The sequence below is a fragment of the Solanum pennellii genome, chromosome 1 (genome assembly GCF_001406875.1).
Source record: "Solanum pennellii chromosome 1, SPENNV200".
Lineage (NCBI taxonomy): Eukaryota > Viridiplantae > Streptophyta > Magnoliopsida > Solanales > Solanaceae > Solanum > Solanum pennellii.
The window spans coordinates 102742999-102765762 of NC_028637.1; the positions used below are offsets into that span (position 1 = coordinate 102742999).

At 30.3% G+C, this 22764-nt stretch overlaps 3 protein-coding genes across 3 annotated transcripts; 1 reads left to right on the plus strand and 2 right to left on the minus strand.

Annotated features, from left to right (window-relative positions):
- Nucleotides 1–501: 501 nt before the first annotated feature.
- Nucleotides 502–1496, minus strand: LOC107029753 (metallothiol transferase FosB-like). Its single transcript, XM_015231205.2, has 3 exons — nucleotides 1272–1496; nucleotides 847–1187; nucleotides 502–738 (listed from the first exon to the last, which is right to left on the minus strand). Exons 1-3 carry the CDS (start codon nucleotides 1436–1438, stop codon nucleotides 644–646), a joined length of 603 nt encoding a protein of 200 aa, XP_015086691.1. The 5' UTR covers nucleotides 1439–1496; the 3' UTR covers nucleotides 502–643.
- Nucleotides 1497–8216: 6720 nt separating this feature from the next.
- On the minus strand, nucleotides 8217–10062 carry LOC107010014 (protein WHAT'S THIS FACTOR 9, mitochondrial). Its single transcript, XM_015209296.2, has 2 exons — nucleotides 8732–10062; nucleotides 8217–8632 (listed from the first exon to the last, which is right to left on the minus strand). The coding sequence occupies exon 1, from the start codon at nucleotides 9945–9947 to the stop codon at nucleotides 8736–8738; it is 1212 nt and encodes a 403-aa protein (XP_015064782.1). The 5' UTR covers nucleotides 9948–10062; the 3' UTR covers nucleotides 8217–8632; nucleotides 8732–8735.
- Nucleotides 10063–11054: 992 nt separating this feature from the next.
- LOC107010005 (embryogenesis-associated protein EMB8-like) lies at nucleotides 11055–17563 on the plus strand. Its single transcript, XM_015209288.2, has 14 exons — nucleotides 11055–11475; nucleotides 11578–11667; nucleotides 11804–11865; nucleotides 12541–12641; nucleotides 12922–13011; nucleotides 13967–14089; nucleotides 14622–14699; nucleotides 15067–15152; nucleotides 15291–15339; nucleotides 15797–15853; nucleotides 15941–16071; nucleotides 16488–16571; nucleotides 16923–16989; nucleotides 17124–17563. Exons 1-14 carry the CDS (start codon nucleotides 11225–11227, stop codon nucleotides 17181–17183), a joined length of 1329 nt encoding a protein of 442 aa, XP_015064774.1. The 5' UTR covers nucleotides 11055–11224; the 3' UTR covers nucleotides 17184–17563.
- The last annotated feature ends 5201 nt before the right edge of the window (nucleotides 17564–22764 follow it).

A 22764-nucleotide genomic window follows, 5' to 3' on the forward strand; every position in this document is an offset into this window, starting at 1 on the left:
CTTTTTTTAATCCCACTCCTCTTACCTCCAAAAAAAAAATTAAATTGATACTTTTTTTTTTAATGGATGGAAGAGTGAAGCTAGGGGTTAATTTTTTTTTGAAAAATTTCTATTAACATCAGTAGAACATTCTGCGTATAGATGCACATGTATTAACAGGAGTATTTTTACATTAATTTAATCAAAATAGAAAAGTGTTTTTAAGACTATTAATAGTTGAAAATTTAAAATGATAATTCACGTCAAGTTTAGGGACATTTTCAATACTTATTTCTATATTCATTAATAAAGAATAGTAAAAATTATTTATTCGATATTAGTTAATTTCAATTTATAAAAAATATCAGTTATCACTAAAAATATATATTTAACGATAATTAAGCTATAAATATCAAAGACCATTTTTAATGTAGTAAATATTCGTGTTATATACTTTATTATTTTTATTACATGTAATACAATTTGCAAAAAATAAATAGTAGTCATAAATAACCTCTCATATCCTCCAAAAAGAAAACTGGTTATACATGAATTGACCATAGTACAAATGAACCTATATGACATGAAACTTGTGTATTTCTTTTCGTGGGTGAAAAATGGAAACTCATTTTTTACAAGATGGTAATATACTTTATTTTATATTTCAAAATGAAATGTCTATGATATTCATGGCTAAGCTCTCCATCATTACATATTCCATTTCTCCTACGCAATATTTCTCCTTACTGCTACCTTTCCCTGCATTTTTTCAAACACGTAAAATATTAGAACAATATTACTAAGTTAACACGTCTAATTATAGAAAAAATTATGATTCCGTCACTGAAGAAGAAGAGAAGTGCATACCATACAAAGAATTAGGCATTGTTTTTTGGTTAAATGTTGGGAGATTAGAGAGCTTTTTGAGTGGGCAAGAGGAAAGTGGAATAATTGGTATATTCTGACAGTTGCAAATTTCAATCATATTGCCATCTGGGTCATGAAAAAAGAGTTGATCCACTGTAACTCCACCTTCTTTAACAGTAGTAGTTACATATTCAACATTCATATCATTCAATCTCTGAATAATAAGATCCATATCTGTACACTGAAATGAAATGTGATTATCTTTTGGGTTAATTTTTCCCCTTTTTGATTGCACATCTTCTTTTCCTAACAAATGAATTCCAATTCCATGGTTGAACAACCTATAATTATTAAAAACATATATATCAATTGACAGTTAAATAATTAGGAGGGAGGGAGAATATTATACATATATATATATATACCAAGCTCCTTCAAATTGGAAAGAAGAGGGCCTCTGTATAAGACTAAAGCCAAGAACTTGTTCATAAAATTTGACAGATTTGGGAACAGATTTGCAGATATAGGAAACATGATTCAATGCCAACATAGGCATGGTTGATGATTCTGATCTCATTATCTCTTTACCCATTCTTAATTTTGTTGGAATTAATAAGTATGAAATTCAATATTCCTTTTTAGTTGTGTGTATGGAGTTTTACACAAGACTTAAAGTGGGCAGACACATGTATATATATAGGCCGAGCTAGGTGAGAGTTTGTAGATTCGGATAAATTTATTAATATTTTTAAATATTTTATATTAAAAAATTAAATAAATATTTTAAATAAAATTAATTTAGAATATTTTTCCAGCTAAGAACAAACATAAACCAGGCCCCCAAACCCACCCCTCAAAAAACACATAATATCTCTCTTCACTTTTATATTTAATTACTATAAGATATTCTTTAGATCTGCACACATTCAGGGACAGTCTAGCTGTAGCCCTTGAAAGTTCAAATAGCACGTTTTTCTTATCTTTTTTTAGCTTGTCAGAAATTAAATAAATTTGTGAAAGCAATGGAGTCAAAGCTAAAATTGAGGATCAAAGTGGTCACCATATATTACTCCATCGGTCCCATGATAATACCAAAACACCTATTTTTTACAGAATAAAGAATAAACAAACGGATGGCTCGGTTGGCTGAGAGAGTGATCATCCATGCGGTCACACGGATGATCTGGAACTGATCCTTCATCAATGTTTTCTGAGTTGAGCATGTTGTATAAGATTTTACCTAGTGTGCAATTTAATTTACATCTTTTTTGTTGATTTGCATGCTATTACACAGTGAAGTTATGATGAATTTAAAAAAACTATATGTGTCATTTCGATACGAGGACATTAAAATTAAAAAATAGATACAAAATCTGAACTATATGTAAATGGCAATGTTACACGCTTCCTGTTATATTGACTTCACAGCACGAAATGTAACTTAATCAACACTTACGTAGTAAAACCAAAACATTAATCAGGAAAAGGTCAAATTTTGTGAACATATTCCTTTGATATTGAGCAATTTATGTTCCGTTAAACTTTTTGATCTAAATTATTAATTCTGTCATTAGGAAAAAACTCTTAATTTTGCCAACTTGAACATATATATAATATAAATAAATGCTAATCAAAAGTTGAAGGGTAAACTTAAAAACTTCTTTTATAAGAAAATTTAGGCATATAAAGTCGATTTATATTATCATGTTGTAATCCACTCTATTTGACAAATTGTGTGCGTAGAATATTTATGTTTATTTATTTAGTTTTATAATAATTTAATTACTTACTTATTTTACGTACACCCAAAACTGAAAAAACATAAATACGTGAAAGCACATAAATTAAAGGTCAAAGTAAAATTGACTCGACCGTGTACCCAGTTGTAGCCCTTCAAATAACACGTTTTCTTAATTCCTTTTTAGCTTGTCAGACATTAAATTAATTTGTGAAAGCGCATGAATTGAGGGTAAAAGTGGTCACTATATATTACTCTATCCATCCCATGATACAAAAATACATATTTTTTTACAAAATAAAAAATAAACAAATGGGTGACTTGGTTGGTTTACAAAGTGATCATCCATGGGGAATAATTTGGAATTGATTAATCCATTATCAACGTTTTTTGAGTTGAACATGTCGCATAAGATTTACCTACTGTATAGTGTAATTTATATCTTTTTTGTGATTTGCATTTTACACACTATTATATAGTATTGTTTTGTCCAATACGTATAAAAAAGTGCTCACTACAGAGGTCTCACCAGAAAGCAAATGCTATGTTGTGGCAAAAATTATAGCAACAGTGAGTTATTGGAATTTAAAAAAAAAAAAGTAAATGAGACGATACGTGTCATTTTAATACGAGGACATTAAAATTAAAAAAAAATAGATAGAAGTCTGAATTAAAGTCTTGCTGTTGACAATTATTAGAAGCCAATGTTACCCTCTTCCTATTAAGTAAAGTTCACAGCACGAAATGTAACTTAATTAATACTTACGTAGTAAAACCAAAACATTAACTAGGAAAAGGTCAATTTTGCAAACATATTCCTTGACAAATCAAGAAAAGATATATTTTTCTACATATTATATCATCAGTTAATTACTTTTAAAAATATAACGTTTTTTGAATACTTAAATTTTTAATTCATTAACTTCATAATTAATAGAGGTAAAATGATAAATTCAATATCTCAATCATTATTTTTAAATAAATATAGTAATTCAAAAGTGAACGAGTAATTAGGAATAGAGGAAGTATTTATTTAATAAAACGATAGAGTAGTTGAAAGTTGGTGCATATATTTTATAATGTTTGATAACTTGTTTGTCTTGTTTTTTTTGAAAAAGAAAGCTCAAGTTAAAAGCATTATTCTATTATGCATGCATGGATTAGCTAGCTAGTTAAAGTCTGTCAAGGGTTAAGTATTCAATTATATTGATTCTCACACATAAAATAACAGTATGTAATAATATACTCCCTCAGTCCAGAATTATTTGTCATGTTATACTTTTTAAAAGTTAATTTGACTAATTTTTAATGGTAAATTAAATCACATTAATTCAATACTTTAAATAAAGCAATTAGATATTTTAAAACTATATGAAAAGTACTATAAATTGCAATTTTTTATATATTAATATGAAGAAAAAATACAACTTAAAATTTAGTCAAAATTTTTATAATTTAACTCATAAAATAGAAATTATGATAAACAATACCAGACCGAGGGAATAATATATATATAGAGAGAGAGATAGATAGATGAATAATTAGTTTATCTACTAGCGTTATTTAATTCTTGAGATAGAATATACAATGGTAGGTCAAAGGGATAAGTCTTCAATCTTTGTCCACGTTTTTCTCTCAACATACATTAATGGACAACTTATGTATAAACACTATATAAAAATTATATATAAATTGAACTCGTTTTTAAAGCATTGAGTTCTATCGAATCTGTTTGTTCATAATTAAATTCAATTTTAATTTGTCTATGACTCATTCACATTTGCTACTATCAGTGGGGCTTAGCTAATAACTCCTTGATTTAAATGGGAAAAATAATCTAAGACAGATTATTGTCGTGTCCCTTACAAAAATCGAGCACTAAAATAGTTTATTTTTCAATTTCATTGAATTAATTATGATTACTGATTAGTGTTCTCTTCTTTTTCTTTTATTTAAAATAGTTACTTTAATAATTAATTTTGCGTTTGGGTCAATGCTTTCACATGTCCTTGGGAACTCTCTCTGGACCAACATGTTTGCCTTTTTATATTAAAATAAAATAAAATCAGACTATGTTGCAATGTGTCAAAACAATACTTTTTTATGTATTTTTACTTTTTCACAATATTATCCCGATTAGAAAACATTTTTAATTGTGCTGTTAAAATTTACAAATTTTCCATATCTAAATCTTAATTTTAGTATTTTAAATTAATCATGGTTGATTTTATTTTGAAATTCGAATAAAATTCTATAATTAAAGGCAATGGTCCTCAAACTTTAGCGGCCTTTATGTATGTTCAATTTGAGAAGGCTGAATAATGAAAAGTAAAAGCTGTTAAGAGTAGACACTAGAAAAGAAACCCTATATATAAATTAAAGTAATATATTTAGGAATCCAAGATCAACAGTCAACACACACACAAAAAAAACTCTTACACCACTTCAGAAATAATTTTGTATAAATACAAAGTTACAAAATTTATATGAATTTAACAAATTTCTTGTGAAGCGGGATGGTAATGGAGCCGTGCGAATTGAGCTTAACCCGCAAAATTGATAATTCGCCTCGCCCCGCATAACAATATATTTCATTTTCAATTTACCTCGCCCCGTATCAACCCGCCCACATAATTTTTTTAATATTTTTTTTTCTTCTATTATTTGATACTAAAAATAAAATTTATAAAAATTAAGCAGTACAAGCTACATTTAAATCCTAAATTCTAGTACATATTATAGAAGTTGGTGCACATAGTTGGGGAACAGAACATGGAGGTTTTACCTTTATTTTTGAAATGAGTGACATGATCTTAGCTACCAACACATATCAATATTACACTCTACACATTTGTGACTTGATTTACATAAAAGAAAATCATACAAATGCCTTCAATAATAATTCAAAATCTACTCACTTCCATAAAAATTCAATAGTCACTTGTCATTTTTCAAAATAGGTAGCTCAAGTTATTTAGTGGCATTGGTCTAATTTATTTTTAAAAAAATTCAAAGTTATTTCTTTTTTTATGATCTTAATTTAAAGATATATATAAATAATATATTAAAATATTTTTTTTAATCTTGTGATTTAAATATATTATGTGAAAGTTAAATGATAAGATTGACAAAAAGAAAGAAATATTCTTTAATAATTCGAAATAAACTAAATGAAAGACGCAATATAATTTTTTTTGTTAAAAGATACTTATAATAATTTTATTACTAGTAAAAAAAATGGTGCCTAAAACAAATGCCTTCTTTTAAAGGCATTGAGTGATAGCAAAGAATATAGGTATTTTTAACGTGCAAACTCATGAATAATTATCTCGACAATCTCTATATTCAGTTGAAAAGCTTAGGCTCAAATTAAAGTAAGAGCGAAAAAAGATCAAAATTGCCTCTGAATTATGTGATATAGATTACTTATATCCTTCGTTATATATTTTGGGATAAAAAAATGCCCCTGTTCTTATCTTAAGAGACCAAAAATACCATCAAGAGTTAACACCTCAAAATTTTTATTGACGAGGCAAGCCACGTGAAACTAATCCTTCCACCTAAGAGTTGTCAACTATGATTCATTATAATAGAACTAGACCTTTAGCAGTGACAACCGTCGCCACAAAAGCCCAACCAATTTAGGGGCAATTTTGACCGTTTTCCGAAGCAAGAATAATTGGTCTGCGCTTCTGCTGCTAAGGCAAGTTAAGTACTTCAAAACCACAAATAAAATTTGGTAATTTGGATCAATTCACGATAATGCTTTTTGAACCTATGTTTCATCGCAGGGTTACTCATGCCCCAACCAAAATTCAGAATGAAGAAATACTTACCATTCCATCACAACCAGAATAAAGAAATACTTACCTTATATATATATAAGTAAGCACATTTATACTTGTAGTGATAGATGAGCACTTGTTTGTTAACTCCCCCATCTCTTAATTGGTGAAAGAAAACAGAGATACATGTAAAATATTGTTTATATATGAATATAGAAGAATAAAGTAAAGTTTCAGTGAGCTTAATTTTCTTGAATCTTTATGACATGTCCTGTTACCAATCTAATGTATCGAAAATCAACATCATTTTGAATAGCTTAGCACAAGTAAGAAATAAATTAGCTGAATGTAATGAAATACATCAAACAGGGATCATTATTGACCAGAGGAAGATTGCAATCCTTTGAAAGTGAAGAGGCTAGGCCAAGTGAGATATAGACCTTGAGATGGCTTGTAGTTGGACAATATAATTGTTAACTTCCCAGTCTTTATGTCAAAACTGTGGATTCATTCCTTGTTCCGCCACACAAAGAACAACTTGTTAGTGTTAGAAAGATACAATAGCTTTATCACTGGCTCAACCGAGACATCTTTCAAGAATGCTAGCTTAATGATTAGTTTTCCATCAGCCCATTTCATCTGTTTCTTGTAAGACTCTAATATCAACACATGAAGCTCATCTTTTACTATTTTAACTAATGAAAGATTTCCATTCCAAAGTTTGCAATCATCCTTCGTGTAGAAGGATATAGGTAGTATGGCCAATGTAGCTATCATTCACCATATCCAGAATATCAATTCCTATATGAGAATATTCTTCTGCGTCCCATATGCTGTAAACAATTCCAAGGTTAGTGAAGACCAACTTTAATTTGTCCAGTATGCTTTTTAACTAGTTTGCACATTCTAGTTTTTCCTCGGCTGTGTTGAGGCAAGTTAATAGGTCGCCAAGAATAGTTACTTCCTTCCCTCTGAAGATCAAGAACCTCATAACTGAGCACTTGATCTTCAAGTGATTCATCATAAACAAGAGAGAGCAATTTCACTACTTTGTTATTTGGATCAACCACCATGTGCATGTTCAAGATAGGCTTTTCTGAATCCGGAATTTCAACAATTTGATCATGCAGTTCAGGAAGAGGGGAAATGACTAGGCCTAGTAGCGCACTCCAACATTAAACCTCTTGACAATACGAGCTCATATTCATCTGTTGTGCCATTATTCTCTACCGAATTCGACTTCTTATAGTTAATAAGAGGACGGACATGTTTAAAATGAAGACATATAAAGGGAAAATCTTGAGTTATGATAGATATTCCAATGCTTGGATACACATTTAAATCTTTGTACCTACTTGATAGGCAAATAACTTAACAGGTCAAATATGATGTCATTTGGAAGGAATAAAGGGGTAGTGTTGCTACTTAATGTGTTCATTATATATATTCTTATTCCCTTCCTCTCTTGAGCCCCTAAAACAAAACACAATACAAACATATTTCATGTTATATATAGATACTAATTTCAAACTAGAAACAAGGTATTCCAGTTTATCATACCTTAACAATTATATAATGAAATTATTAAAAAAACAAAGATCATATACATAGAAAAATAATAATGAGAGAATATTTTTACAAGAATATTTATAGAAAGTAATATCACACTATAAACAAGAGTATCAAAGTTTATTTTAGAATGTATTTAAATAGATAAATAGTTTTCCAACTCATTTATCTCCTCTTTCTCATTTCTGCATTGTACAAAAAAAAAAAAAAGAGTGAAAATAGTAATTTTTTTCTCAAAGAAGTGTTGCAATCCCCTCGTTTCACACTTCATAATTTCAAACCGTTGTAACTTTTCTTCTTCCCATTAGAACACAATATTTTCATATTCTTGTTAGTTGGAACGAAATTCCAGGTTGAATGTTATGTACCAAATGTTACAATGGATGTGTTGCCATACAATACTAAACAAGATCAGAAGTGATCGCATAGGAGGAGCAAGTATCACAAAGGTGTGTAAAATGATGTATAGCTAGGACCTTGCTTGATATAGACCTCCCAACGCGCATCCTTTTGGCTAGGAAGATCGCCAACACGATAATAACATGAACATTTTTGAAGGGCGCGAAAGAAAAAGCAATTTTGAAGATAGTACCCGGCATAAGGCTAAATCATCAAATGTAAAGATAGCTTCAGTAGCAGTTGCCAGCTTCTTATGCATACTAAGGTTTCCTTCCCTTGCTTTCCCCTTATATCCCTGCAAGTTTCGACCAACATTTAGTGATTCGCCGATAGACAAATCCATCAAAACACAAGACTTTATAACATAATGCATGATCATGAAGTTATCACTCACATTATCAATCTTCTTTAGGCTCTATACTTTTAACTTGTTTCATCCTCTTGCTGTTGGCTGCTTTTACAGAAGCCAGCCGCTTCCTGTGCCTAAGTGCTGCAGCATTGATTGGAATACCCCTTCTCAACACTTTGTTCATGAGACTGATATACTTATACCTCATTCTCATCAATGGATGTTTTTCGATCAATATGTTCTTGTTAAATGCCTCTCTCAAAACTATAGTATGCGTCCTGATTTTATTCGACAAGTAAAATATACCAGGATGATGCGCCAAAGCTTTTCTAAACCTTATTCCAAATCCCAGATAATCTCCCAAGCAATAAATAGTCTCCCTCTCCGTCTTCTTCGATATAAGTAAGCTCAACAGTTCATGAATCACCCCTACTGTCCATTTCTCTGCTTGATCAGTATTAGGAGCCAAATGAAATGCATCTTCATAAGGTGAAATATAAGGCAAATTCTGCCACTCCTCAGCCCAAATTTTCACCTTCTTCTGCAAATCAAATCCTCTTGGTAAATTCATCAAATACCTAATGTGCACTCTTTTCCCACCCCCAAAATCCTCCCTTTTCGCCCCTTTCTCCACTACAGAAACAGCTAAATCCTTCCTCCATTTAACCAACTCCAACCCGAAAACCTCACGACCATCAGCACCCTTAAAACCCATTTGACAAATCTGAAAATACTCAGGAAATTCAGGTAAAAAACTCAACAAATAATCATGAGGCAAACCCAAATCAAATTTAAACCTGTTGATAACAAAGAAAGGAAGTCTATTAGCTCTTGTGAGCATCAATAACTTCGCTAATCTTTGCGCTAAATCTTTTCGATAATGTGAAAGATTAAGAAAAAGGGTCTCATCATTATGTAACGATTCTGCATTTGGAGTGAGCTTTACGTGTAATGTCGATAAGGGTATTGGAGGCCTGAAGGTTTTGAAAACAAAAGGGTAATTCTGAATGAATTTGAGGGCTGTTGTGGGAAGATTCAGTTGGGGTTTCAGAGGGGAAATGGTGCGAAGAGGAGGAGCTTTTGATGGGTGAGAGATGATTAAGTTCTTGAGAGAAAGTAACGACTTGAGGTTTTTCTCCTTCTCTACTGCTGCATCCAGGTATGGATCTCGTACCCATTTTACCCTTGCGTTCACAAAAGTTCGAATTTGTCGCCGGAGATGATGGTGGATGGCGGTGGTTATGGTGGCGAAGTGAACCATGGTGGTCAATTCAGTTAACAATGTTCAATGACCCCATTTCACCATTATGCCGCCGTTGACCACCATTTGACCATAATTAAATTTTAAATTATTAAAAATATGAACTTTTTTCTCTTTTTAAATTAGTAAAATAAAAGCATAAGAAAAACTTATATTACTTTAAGAAGTGTAAAAAATAGTTTTGTTTTATATTAAAATATAATGATAATAAGTGAAAATGTTTGAAATATTGGATAAAATAATTTTTTTTTATCTCCAAACCTGTTTTATTTACTTACTTTTTAATTTTTTTTGTGGTTTCGGACTCGAATATTTGTTATGCAATTCCATGTTCATACGGAAAAGTCATGCACGTGCACATTGACTAACAATTTCTGGATTAAGTTCGCTAAGGCATAATTTAGTTTGGATCTATAAATTATATATTCACACTATGTTGGAATTATTGAAAATTACGAAAAAAATCATAGTTTGATATTATTTTTAGAAGGATATTTCAATCGATGTAATTGAGTATTTGTATTTAACAAACTCTTTTAATAAAAATTAAAAATCAGAATGGAAAATCGAGTGCAAAGAAAAAATGTGGAGAAAAAGAAAGATTATTAGGTGATTTAAGTAATATGCAAAAGTTGAAAAGCAAGAAATGAAGACTAATCAAAGCCATAAAGGCAATGAATTATCACAAAAAAAATTCTAAACTTTGGCAACAGCCATTTTTGACCAAAAAAGATAGCACATGAATGCTGCCTTATTTATGGGCTATGGCTAATAAATTTGTAATTATTTCTCTCAACCAAAATTAATTAGATAAATTTCTAAAATATATATTTTTTTAAATTTTTTTTTATATATTAATTAAAGATATTTTACCAACAGAACAATTAACAAGGTGTTTAATGTATTGTTTCCTATACATGTTCTTATAGGAGTATATATATTTATTTCAGTCTCTAGCCATCTTTCTGATGAGCAAATGATTATATAATTAATAGTTATATTGTCAGGCATTTGCCCGGTCTTATTATCATACCAAATTCAATTTTAAGAATACTATAACCACTAGTATATGTTAATATATAGGGTGATAGTGACATACAAATTTATCAATTATTACTGGAGAAGAAAACATTGGCTCAAGAGTGTTTAGTCAAGACTGACGGCTTTTTTTTTTCATAAATTTGATGTAGCTCAACTACTGTCCTTTGTATCAAATTTAGCAGCAACAATTTTCTTCTCCATCACTCTTTCTTGATTTCTTTCTTTTTGAGATTCCCATGGATTGCATTGGGTTAACCTCAGAATCTCCATATGTTATCATGCTTAAAGCTGCTTTCTTGATACCCATTTCTCATTATTTATTCGGATTTCTGTTTCTACTCATTGTATTTCTCTACAATTTTGTGGAAATGTACTTCATAAAAGAATTAATCAATGGATTTAGGGGACAACCTGTCTCTTTGACCTTTAATTCTTGCTCTAACCTGTATCAAGAAGTTGTTTCCAAGTGTAAAATTCTTCATGGCAGGTAAAAACTGAATAAGGGGATGAAGTAAAAATGAAATCTTGATATACATCTAATCAGTTAGGGAAAATGTGATGGTGATTTGTAAACTATTGCTTAATGCAGGTTTTCTTCTACTCCCTGGCTTTGCAGTCCTCATTTTCAGACTATCTTTTTGCAGTTCTTTGAAAGAGTACCTGCTTGCAATTATCAAAGGTGACAATTGTGTACGGATTCACATGTTAATTTTACTCGCTTGAAATTGTTAAAAGAGAGAATATTCTCATACTTATATATCTTTTACATAGTGAAGAATTGATTTTTGGTGCACTGATGCATTCTTTGCCTCCAGAGAGATATTTAAAACATCTGATGGTGGGACAATAGCTCTGGATTGGCTACGGAATGTGGATGGTAAAGTAACATTTATAATATGATAGATCAACCGTTTATTTTAAAGCTTATAAACCTCTAAATAAACAAATAAAGAACTGGAATATATATATCATAATAAATAGTTTTTGTAATATCTTTGCAAGATTGAAGGACTTTGGAGTTGCATGGTTGATGTGTTGTTCCGTCTTGGAGAACTTCCCAACTATGTTAGCTAACCCGTTATAAAGGGTTTAAATTTAAGAAAACTTGGCACCTAGTTCTAGTAGTTCATCACAGTGATGAAGAATTAGTTAAGCAGATTACTCAACTTGAAAGTAACACAAACAAATTGATACAAAGCGAGTAACTAAATTCTGATATAATGAGATAATATAATAAATGATTTGATTGACTAATATCTACTTGTTAGCTTGCTGAAAGTTATGTTTAAGGGTGGATTTGATATTTTTTTGTTGATTGCCTTTTGATAGAACTTGATGTTATTATGATATATATCTGCTGATTCTGGAAGCCACTAGTTGTAAAAGCATTTACTTCAACAAGTACATATCTTAAGTTACAAGCTTTTAACAGATCAAGTCAGTATTTTTGCACAACAAGATGAATGTTGTGGTTCTTGACTATCCTCTGTTGCTTTATATATGCTATTTAGAGGTGTAAATTGATGCCAACTTCTGCCTTATAATTTGATAGATAAAAAACCATCCATCAAAGGTTTTGATGGAGTTCAGAGTGATGATAAAACTCCCATCGTTGTGGTGATTCCTGGTTTAACAAGCGATTCTGGTTCTGCTGTAAGCTTTCTTTCACTCTTTTTGTACTCCTCTGAATATTGAGTTTTCTGCTAGCTTTTGTCTCTTTCTCCTGTGGAGAACTTTTTTTTGTGCTAAAATAGTTCTTTGTTTCCTTGAATTATTATTCCTCTTCCTTCTCTAGTGTAAGCATTTTTCCTCTCTTGTCGTCTCTTATCATTTTCACTGAACACTGGCATTGGTTGAGCTCTATTATATGATTACTTGATAATATGTGCTTTCGGTGTCAAGTATTTGCTTTAACTCTGCTTTAATTTAACAGTACGTCAAGCATCTTGCTCTCAAGATGGTTAAATCTGGATGGAATGTTGTTGTGAGCAATCATCGGGGTCTCGGGGGAGTGGCAATAACTGTGAGTACTCCTTCCTTGAGCAAGGATTTAATCTCTTCCAGTTTTGTTGCTTTTGATAAGAGAAGATAAGATCTATATTTTCTTCAGTTGAACTGCCTGCGAGAGGAGCAATGCTGTGAACTTTCTAATTTTGTATTGCTGCTGCGTCGGCTTGCTTTTGATCTGAAACTGCCTTATTACTATTTCACAAGCACAAAACCATAAGATTAGGTGCATAGCTGCACAACATTTTAGAATTATTTTTCCAGCTTCATGCACCATGTATATCTTATATGTGCTCAACTGCATGTTAGCAACCTTGAGATACAGATATTCTGTGCATTAATACATTTGTAGATCCTGCTGAAGTAATTGGTCATAAGGAATAAATTAACCGATACATACTTAAAATCTCATATCTTGGGTTAAATATAATATCACAACAGTAATTGTGTATTCAGATGGGATCATCAGTAATAAGTATTGTACTTGCTCCCTTGATCAAAGTGACACTTATGAATGAAGTTTCCTCTAGGTGGATTTTATACTTTGCTCAAGGAAGATGCTTAATTTTTAGTTGAGTCATCTCTTAGGAAATACAGTGGTCCTCTATAGTCCCCTGGAGAGTCGACATTCTTGAAAGATTCAGTCTTTTTGTTTTTCCATTCTTTACGATTCTGTTAGTAGATTGCATTTTTTGAATTTAGCCTAGAAGCCTACCCCTTAGGAAATTGAGAATTATTGATGTATGTGGTGCCTCTCATCTCTGCAGTTTCTTATTTCTCCTCTTGAAATCTATGCCAGTATTATTTCTCAATGTAATATGAATAAGACTTGCGAAAGTCTAGTATTGTTTTTTATGCAGTAGTCTAAGGTGCATAACTTTGCTAGTAATATGTTTACTGTGTTAACAATATACAGTATGTATAATATTGACCAATGAAAAAGTTAAATATTCATGATATCTTGATGGCAGTCTGATCGCCTCTACAATGCCGGATGCACGGAGGACATCCGCAAAGTCATTGATCATCTCCACGCCCAATACCCTCAAGCTCCTTTATATGCTGTTGGCACTAGCATTGGTTCTAATGTTCTGGTACATAATTACTTACTTTGTTATTGAATATTTTGTTGGCTTTCCTAATATGATCACAAAATTGTGCATCACTGCTGTGCTAAATAATCTTCTTTATGGTTACCTGGAAACTGAAGCTAAATTTGAAAGATAAGGGAAGAGAATTATAGTAGGTTCTAACCTTAAATATTTTCACAGAAGTTGCTGTTGTCAGTATGGTTCATATACACAAGCATATGATAACTGTCTATAAGTTTATGATAATGCTTTAGTTGTCAGTTTTTCAAAGTTATATAGTAATTCCCCAGTGTATATTGTCCAAATTTTGACCATTAGAAAAAATAATAAAAAGTAGCAAAGTTCCATCTAAACAAGATTATTCTCAGCTTACTAGTTGGTCCATTTGCTTAAGTTTGATATCTTACAAACCATAAGCATGAATTGATATTCTGATAATTCGATTTCAAAGGCTTTAAATAAATGTATATGCAATATGGAAACTGTTCTGGACGAAGCCAAGAATTATTTTGTTGACAATATTAATGATTTCCAGGTAAAATATCTTGGTGAGGAAGGAGTTAATACTGCGCTTGTTGGGGCGGCTTCAATCTGTTCTCCTTGGGACCTTTTGGTTAGTAACTGAAACTAATACGCATACTTTGACTTTTTTATGGTTTGGTGGATTGCCAACTCTTTGGTTTCATACATGTCATTCTTTATCCGGTATATCTCCCGCTAAGTTGGATTCAGATACATTTTGTTTATTTCTTTAGTTAAGGGTTGCTTTGGATGGTACGATCTGTTGGATTATCATGATCCGGGAAGAGTTTATTTAGTCTGAAATAATTCAGTGGAAGTGCTAGATGAAGATAGTGATGGCAGCAACATATTTTAATAAAGTCAAACTAGTCATATCTTAAGTTGATTCTGTACCACGAATACCTATGCTCATTTTTTGTGACAAGGTTTATCTGTCTTGGCTTCTTTGTTTTCTCCAGATTGGTGACAGGTTTATTAAGCGCAGGCTTGTGCAGAGATCCTATGACCGAATTTTAGGAATTGGATTAAAAGATTACGCCGAGCTGTAAGTAATGGCTTCGTTGTTGTCTGTGATGACATTAATCCTAAACTAATTCTGTGTCAAAACTACTGTACTTTCTTTTTGTGTTGGCCTAATTCAGGTGTCCTAATTCTTTTGTGTGGTGAAATCTGATTTCTGCAGGCATCGGAGTGTTTTGCCGAGTCTGACAGATTGGGACAGCATTTCTAAGGTCATCTATTTCTCTTACTGATCTCTGTCAGAGCTTTAACTTCTCTGTCAATCACTCAAATCAATCAACCAACCAACTAAGCCTCAATTCCAAACTAGTTTTATTTATATGAATATTCTATATACATTTGGCGCTCACGCTGGTTCCGCTCATGCAACCCTTTCCATTTAAATCTAAACCCTGGTGCAGATATAACAGGTGCCCAAGGGGAGCACGTCATAGCAAATCAAATGTTAGGAGGATTTATAATATTTTGACTGTTTGACTGATAAAAAAAATGATATTAGGTCTATTCATATGCTGCGGCCAGCTATTTAGAACTCGCATATGAGTTCCCTATAAAACATATGGTGTTCTTATTATTGTGGGTGTCCCTCTAAGGCAATTTATGGAGACTCTAGGAGTTCTTTCGTGTATCGCTTATTCTGATGCTTTTTTTTTTATGTTTCTCTTGCAGATAAGCTGTATCAGAGATTATGACAAACATGTTGTTTGTGTTCTTGGTAATTTTGAGGTAACATAACCTAACCACCTTTTTTCAATACGTCTGTCCAATGCCTAATTAAATAATCAGCATTTCTTTCTGTCCCCTCTCCCCAAGACTGTTGATACGTATTACAGGACAGTTAGCTGTAGCAGTTATATAAGAAAAGTGGGGGTTCCCCTTCTCTGCATTAGTGCCTTGGATGATCCAGTCTGTACAAAGGAAACAATTCCATGGGATGAATGTCGGTATGTCATCCTTGCATTGCAAAGTCTCTCCTTTTAGCTTCATTTCGAATTTCTTAATAGAATAAAAGGTTGGTACCAATGTGAAGCAGTACAGTTTAAAGATTATATGGAAAAAGATGTAACTGTATGGTTACTAACTAGGCTTACTACATATTTTATCCCCTGACCTAGTAGCCAAATCTCTTTTACATACTCCAGTTTTCCAGTAACCTTTTACACACCAAATTATTATATGAAAACACATTATCACCTAACGGAAGTTGAGGTTGCTTATATTGTGAAGTCTCTTTTATTAGTTCAAAATCATCACTGTATGCTCTGAGGCCTGAGAACCATAACCTTTTTTGCTTTAAATACATATCTGTGTGTTCTGCTACTGTAAATATATATAGCATGACAACATGATTCTCTTTCAGGGCAAACAAAAATGTCGTACTAGCTACTACACAACACGGGGGACACTTGGGATATCTTGAAGGGATGACCGCGAAAAGCCTCTGGTAATATATGTTCCCCTCATTACAGATACGGTTTTTGCCTTGGCATTCTAATTTGTTTTACATCTTATTAGAACTAATTATCACCTGCATCTCGCTATTATTCAGTCATCTCAATTCTTTTAGCATGCAAAAATGGCCTAAAACCAAGGATCCATAAAAGAAATGAGTTCTCTGTGAGATACACTTTGTGACTGTAGGGACCCGAATTAGAGAACTGAATAATCTCTGTGTCGTAAGCATTCAGATGTATGGCTCGTACCCCTTCAAGTTTTGTATTGAAGTGTCTGGCGGCTGATATAGTAGTATGATATCCATGATGAGAACCAGTAATCATGTCTTCCTTATGTGCAGGTGGGTTAGGGCTGTTGATGAATTCCTTTGTGCTTTGAACTCCAGCTCATTGAACCATAGAGCAAAGGTATGCTGTGTTGCACACTCACTCACCTTTAACTGGCTCATGATTTTAAAGACAAGCTTACCTAGCTATAGTTAATTGGCTATATTGATTGATAGCTCTACTCTTCTCTTAAGTTATGTCATTGTATTATGCAGATACAAAACAATAGAGTTCTGGAGAGTCCCCTGAACTCATCGAAAGAGAAGGCGGTTTAGTGACTGCAGTTAGTAAGAGGCATCAGGTGAAGTAGGAGTCGAAGATGACAAGGCTGGAGATAGTATTAGTGTTGACAATGGCAAGGTGCAACAAGAACCAAATGCATTGGAACTAGCTAGTGACCAGTATAAAAATTTAAAACTCAACAAGAACCAACAAGTTTGAACTTTTATTTTGTTCTTAATAAAAAAGATTTAGCTAAATTGATTGTGACATGTGAAGTGCAAAAGATTAAACTCAATGTAGAAGTGTGAAAGACACAACTTGTCATGTGAAGTGCAAAAGATTGTTATGTCAGTGTGTTTAAGAGACAATTTTGCCAAATAAAAGAATCTATATGGTCACTATTATGTCCAACTTACAAATGGTGTCAAGTTTAAGAAGTTATTTAGCATTTTGAGAATTTGTTGCTAATTATTTTAGACTTGAGTTTTTTAATTATAAATTAATATAGATCTAAAGATTATTTATATGCACATTAAGGGGAGACCTGTTATTTGTCTGTTGTATATGTTTAGTAAATTGTTTACCAAATGATTGGTTTTTATACATGAGTAAAAGGCATTTATATAATTTTCTTTGATATAAAATATTATTTTTGCAAATTATATTTTATTTTAAATTCCTAAATAACATAAATTGGAAGCAAAAATTATATAATATACAAATTAATGGACAAGTCAAATAAAAGTGAAATCATTAATGAAATATAATTACATAAATATTCAACTTTCAAGATTATTACGTTGTTTCCATAAATGTGTTACGGAATACATAATGAACATTTTTGTCCTTAATTTTTTTATCTAGCTAAAAATTGTTCAAATCAAATATTTTCATTTACTATCATGTTTGTCGTTGCCATTGGAGCATCTACGACATCTTTAATTGGTGCTTTAAGATCACGTTCATCCTCAATTATCATGTTGTGTAATATAATACGTCCTTTCTCCAAAAATGTGATTGTCCTACAATAATTGTAAAACATGATTGCAAAGCTCCGAATGTACGTTCAACATCTCTTAGGAACGATTCTTGTTTCATCGCGAAATATTTCTTCTTTTGAGAACGTGAATTACGAATAATTTGAACAATTGTAAACCATTTAAAATTGTGTATTTTTTATTGTGAAAAATAATAATAAAATTAAATTATAGTAGTGCGACAATTTTTTCAAAAATAATAAAATATTATTAATTCAAAATGAAAGTATTATATATATTAAATAATATATATATATATATATATATATTTAAAATATTATATTACATTAAAAAGAATTACGAATATTAGAGAAATTCAATTCATGACCTTATATGAAAATTTTTTAAAAATTAAAATAACAAACAAAAAATAGAAAAGGTAAATAGTAATTGTCCAAATTTAAAATATTATTATTCAACTTTCTATATATAAAAAACAAATAATGAAATGACGAGTAATTGAAAAACCTTTTTTCTATTTTACTTTTCAAATATAAAAATTCGAGAGCACTATAGAGTGAGGTTGGAGACCCCCCTTTGTTTTTCTCACAAGCACTCCATTTCCTCACATGTATGCTGTCGTGCTGTATAATATATTCAATTATATACCAGTTTTACTATGCTATATTACTTCTTCATTTTTAAAAAAATGATTTTATTTTTTTAGTCCGTTTAAAAAAATAATCTTTTTTTTTATAAAATTTTAACTTTAACTTTTCATGTGACATGTTTAAGACCACAAGATTAAAAAGCATTTTGATATATTTGACATAACTTTGATTTAGAACCACAAGATTAAAAAATCATCTTTTTTTTTAAACTCCGTTCCAAGTCAAACTAGGTCATCCTTTTGAAACGGAGGAAGTAATTATATACCGAGTGAGTCCAGATTTTTTGAATGAGAATTGAATCTTTAGATCCTAAAAAAAACTAAAATGATTTTTAAGTCAAAAAATAAAAATTAAAGGGAGGTTTATTTTTTATTTTTTGACTTATTTTAAGTCATTTCAATTTATTTTTATATTATTTTTTACCTTATAAAATATGTGCTAAATTCATTTTAAGTTATTTTTAATATTTGTCAAATATTGTCAGAAGTCAAAAATTGATTTAAAAATAAACTTGCCCAACTTTTGAGCCAATTCAGACGTCATTTTAGTCTTTTAGATAAATAACTCAGTGTATAATTAAATATATTGTATTCACAAGATATGTAAAAATTAATTTCTCCTTTATTTTTCAAGTTATATGTAGAGTTGTCAAATAGATAAGTTGTAATGAATTTGAGCATGTTAAATTTGATTCAGTTGATAAATAGTTGGATTATTGATCCCATTTAAAAGTTGCGGCTTCACCCCTCCATTTCGGTTAAAACTTACCCACACAAGGTGTTTACACCAAATCAATACATGTATGTCATGTGTTGAAACTTATTGTTCATTATACTTCATTAAATTACATAATAATGAAAATTACATTGACTTGATGTAAACACCCGATGCGAATAAGTTTTTTCCCTTAATTTCTACTAAATTTTTATTTGATTTTTTATAACTTTTTAGTACTTAATAAACTACTTTTCTTTTGTTACTTATGAATCAATTGAGCTACATATTATCACAATTTTTTATGAGCTAAGTAGACGGATAAATAATTTACTCCATCATTAAAAAAAATAAAAAATTATAAGCTAATTAATTTTATCACCTTTAATATATGACATGAAGCACCAATACATTTGGGATGTTGCGGAAAAACAACATTAATTAACATACCATGACACATAAAACAAATAAAAATATTACTCAATGTCATTGACTCATTTTGGTCTAAATAGTAAAAATTGAACAGATCAATAAATCACAATTAAGAAAATAAAATACACAGAATTTAATAAGGATCCATATTGCAGGCATTTCGGGTCGGATGACAATCTGGATCCACCAGAATTCAAGCCACAATAAATCAATATTTGATATTTTTAAAAGACGTCATTCTAATCAAATTCTGGCCAAATTTTTTAACGAGAAAAATTCTTCTTTTTTAAAAATGTAATTTCTTTGTCGATTGCATTAATTAGAATTTAGATGTATTAAGATGGCCTGTTCCTTAGTTTTTTTTAAATGTATAAACAGGTCACCCTAGGTGACATAATTCTTTGGTTTTCCTACTACAAATTGCAATAAGCTACTATTTATTTACTCTTTAAATTAATAATATATACCCAAAATGAATTTCTTAAAGATAGGAATTAACATATATTTCATGTAGTGGTTGAAATGTATAATTGAATGTTCATTCAAGTATTTAATGATAAGAAACAAACTTTAGGTCTCAAATTTAAAATCTCTTGCATGTTAGACAACATGAGTTAAGCTATTTGCATGAGATTTGTTTAGTAAAATTTAATCTGTAATTTGTAACATTAATTTAGAAGAAATAATTTTAAACTAAAATTCAATCCTTAGTATCGTGTGCCACAGTTTATCTTTGAGTATATCTAAATATTATTTGGCATTTGGTTAATGATTGCCTAATAAGATTATTTAAGCGTTTAAAAATGTAATACCAACATTCATTTCCTTTTTCTCTAATTTTTGAGAACAAGTTTTGGAATTAATTAAAATATAAAGTCTTTATTATAATTTTACAACAGTTAACTGGAAAAAAAAAAGAGTAAATTTGCATAGATAGTTGTAAGAGTGACTGAACTGGTGCATCATGCATTATATAAGGGAGAGGCTAGAGATTGATTCTCCCTACAAACATTTTCTCAATCTAGCTCATCGCACCTAATACTTTTGTTAGACTAAAGAGTGAAAATAAAAAGAAAATTGAACAGAGATTGAGGTGCTACTACGAGGCAGTGTTGTTGGATAAGTAGGATCCTTTCATCTTTAATTCAAAATCTGAAATTTCAATGTTAAAATAGAGAAATCCTGATCCATTAATAGGCCATAAGTGATACTAATTTAAACTAATCGGGTAAACGTGAATGCCAAATAATTATACACAAATATTTTTTCATGATTAACTAAGCGAAGCAAATTATTTGCCTGCCTAAACGCGTTTATAAAATTCTCCCTTAGAGCATTATTATATTGCGATAGACGATAGTTGTGTGTGATGTATAACTTTGGGTTATACAATTTACATTTTGTATACCTAAATGATATACAATATTAAAACCAGTTGATATGTAATGTGAATCTTTCTCAAGGTATACAACTACTATTGAAAAAAAGTGATGGACAAATTTTATAGCTTATCCTAATTAATAATTTATTATTAAAAAAATTGTTGTTCAATACAAGCAATTTAGTGACAGATAAATTAGCAACAAAATTTATAGTTGATTCTAGTTTGTTTGTTATTTTTTTTTATATGTGCATGTATGTTTGGACATTTTGTAAATATTTTCTCTTAATAGGAAGAGCATATATACTATTATAAATGTAATGTAACATTATTGTACTTTAGAAGAGATTATGACTATGTCTGATAGGAACTAGAAAATATTTTTATGGAAAATAAGTATATCTTTGATTTTATTTTTTCATATTAGGTTGGTGAGTGAGCAGTGTGGTTGTAAACAATAAAATACTCCATCTGTCTATAATTATTTGTCATGGTAAGGTCTGCACTCTTCTCAAGAAAAATTTAATATAAGATATGATTTTACTAATATAAATCTACTATAGCAAGAATATAAAAATTCTACATAATTTTTCAATTAAACCAAATGGAGTAATTATTAAGGGTAGAATTGAAAAAAAATAACTAAACATTTCTTAATTATTTAAATTGACAATTAACTTTAGACATCTATTTTTAGTTTACTCGCCAAACATTTGTAATTGGAGGGTGTAATAAATATTGTGTTATTTGAGATTTAAACCTAGAAGGAACCTTATTCATTTGAATAGACACCCATTATCACAACATAAAAAGGTAATATTTTTGTTAAGAATGTCCAACTTTAAATATATACAATATATTTTAATACAAATTTGATATTTATATATATACAACATAATTTTTATATATATATTTTTTCCATTAAGGTGGTGGAACGTGGATTGCTATAGTCCAAATTTTTGTTAACAACCTGCTCTATCTTAGATCTAACTAACTTTTTTTTTTATAAAAAAAAGTAATTTAAGTTGAGAATCAATCGAAGCACGTGTTGTTATTTTTCTTTTAGATCATGAAAATTTATATAAATATGTTATATTACAAAAGAAATTACCATTTATAATAACTTATACTATAATTTTATTACATACACTAATCTATAAAAACACATATTCATACATTATATATTTACCACATACTTTAACACAATTATAATATATAATGTCAATTTTAAACATAATATCAATATTTTAAAACACTTATAATTTAATAATATGTATATCATATTTATGATAGTATCGCATGGAAATTTTATGGTGTTTGAGGTACAACCAATAATAGTTATATGAGGGCACCATTTCTTTTTGACAAGTGTTTTGTGGGTCCCTTCTCTTGTTGTCACACTTTTTCTTTCATGCTTTCATTTTCTCAAATTTGAGTCATTTCTTTAATGCATCTTTTT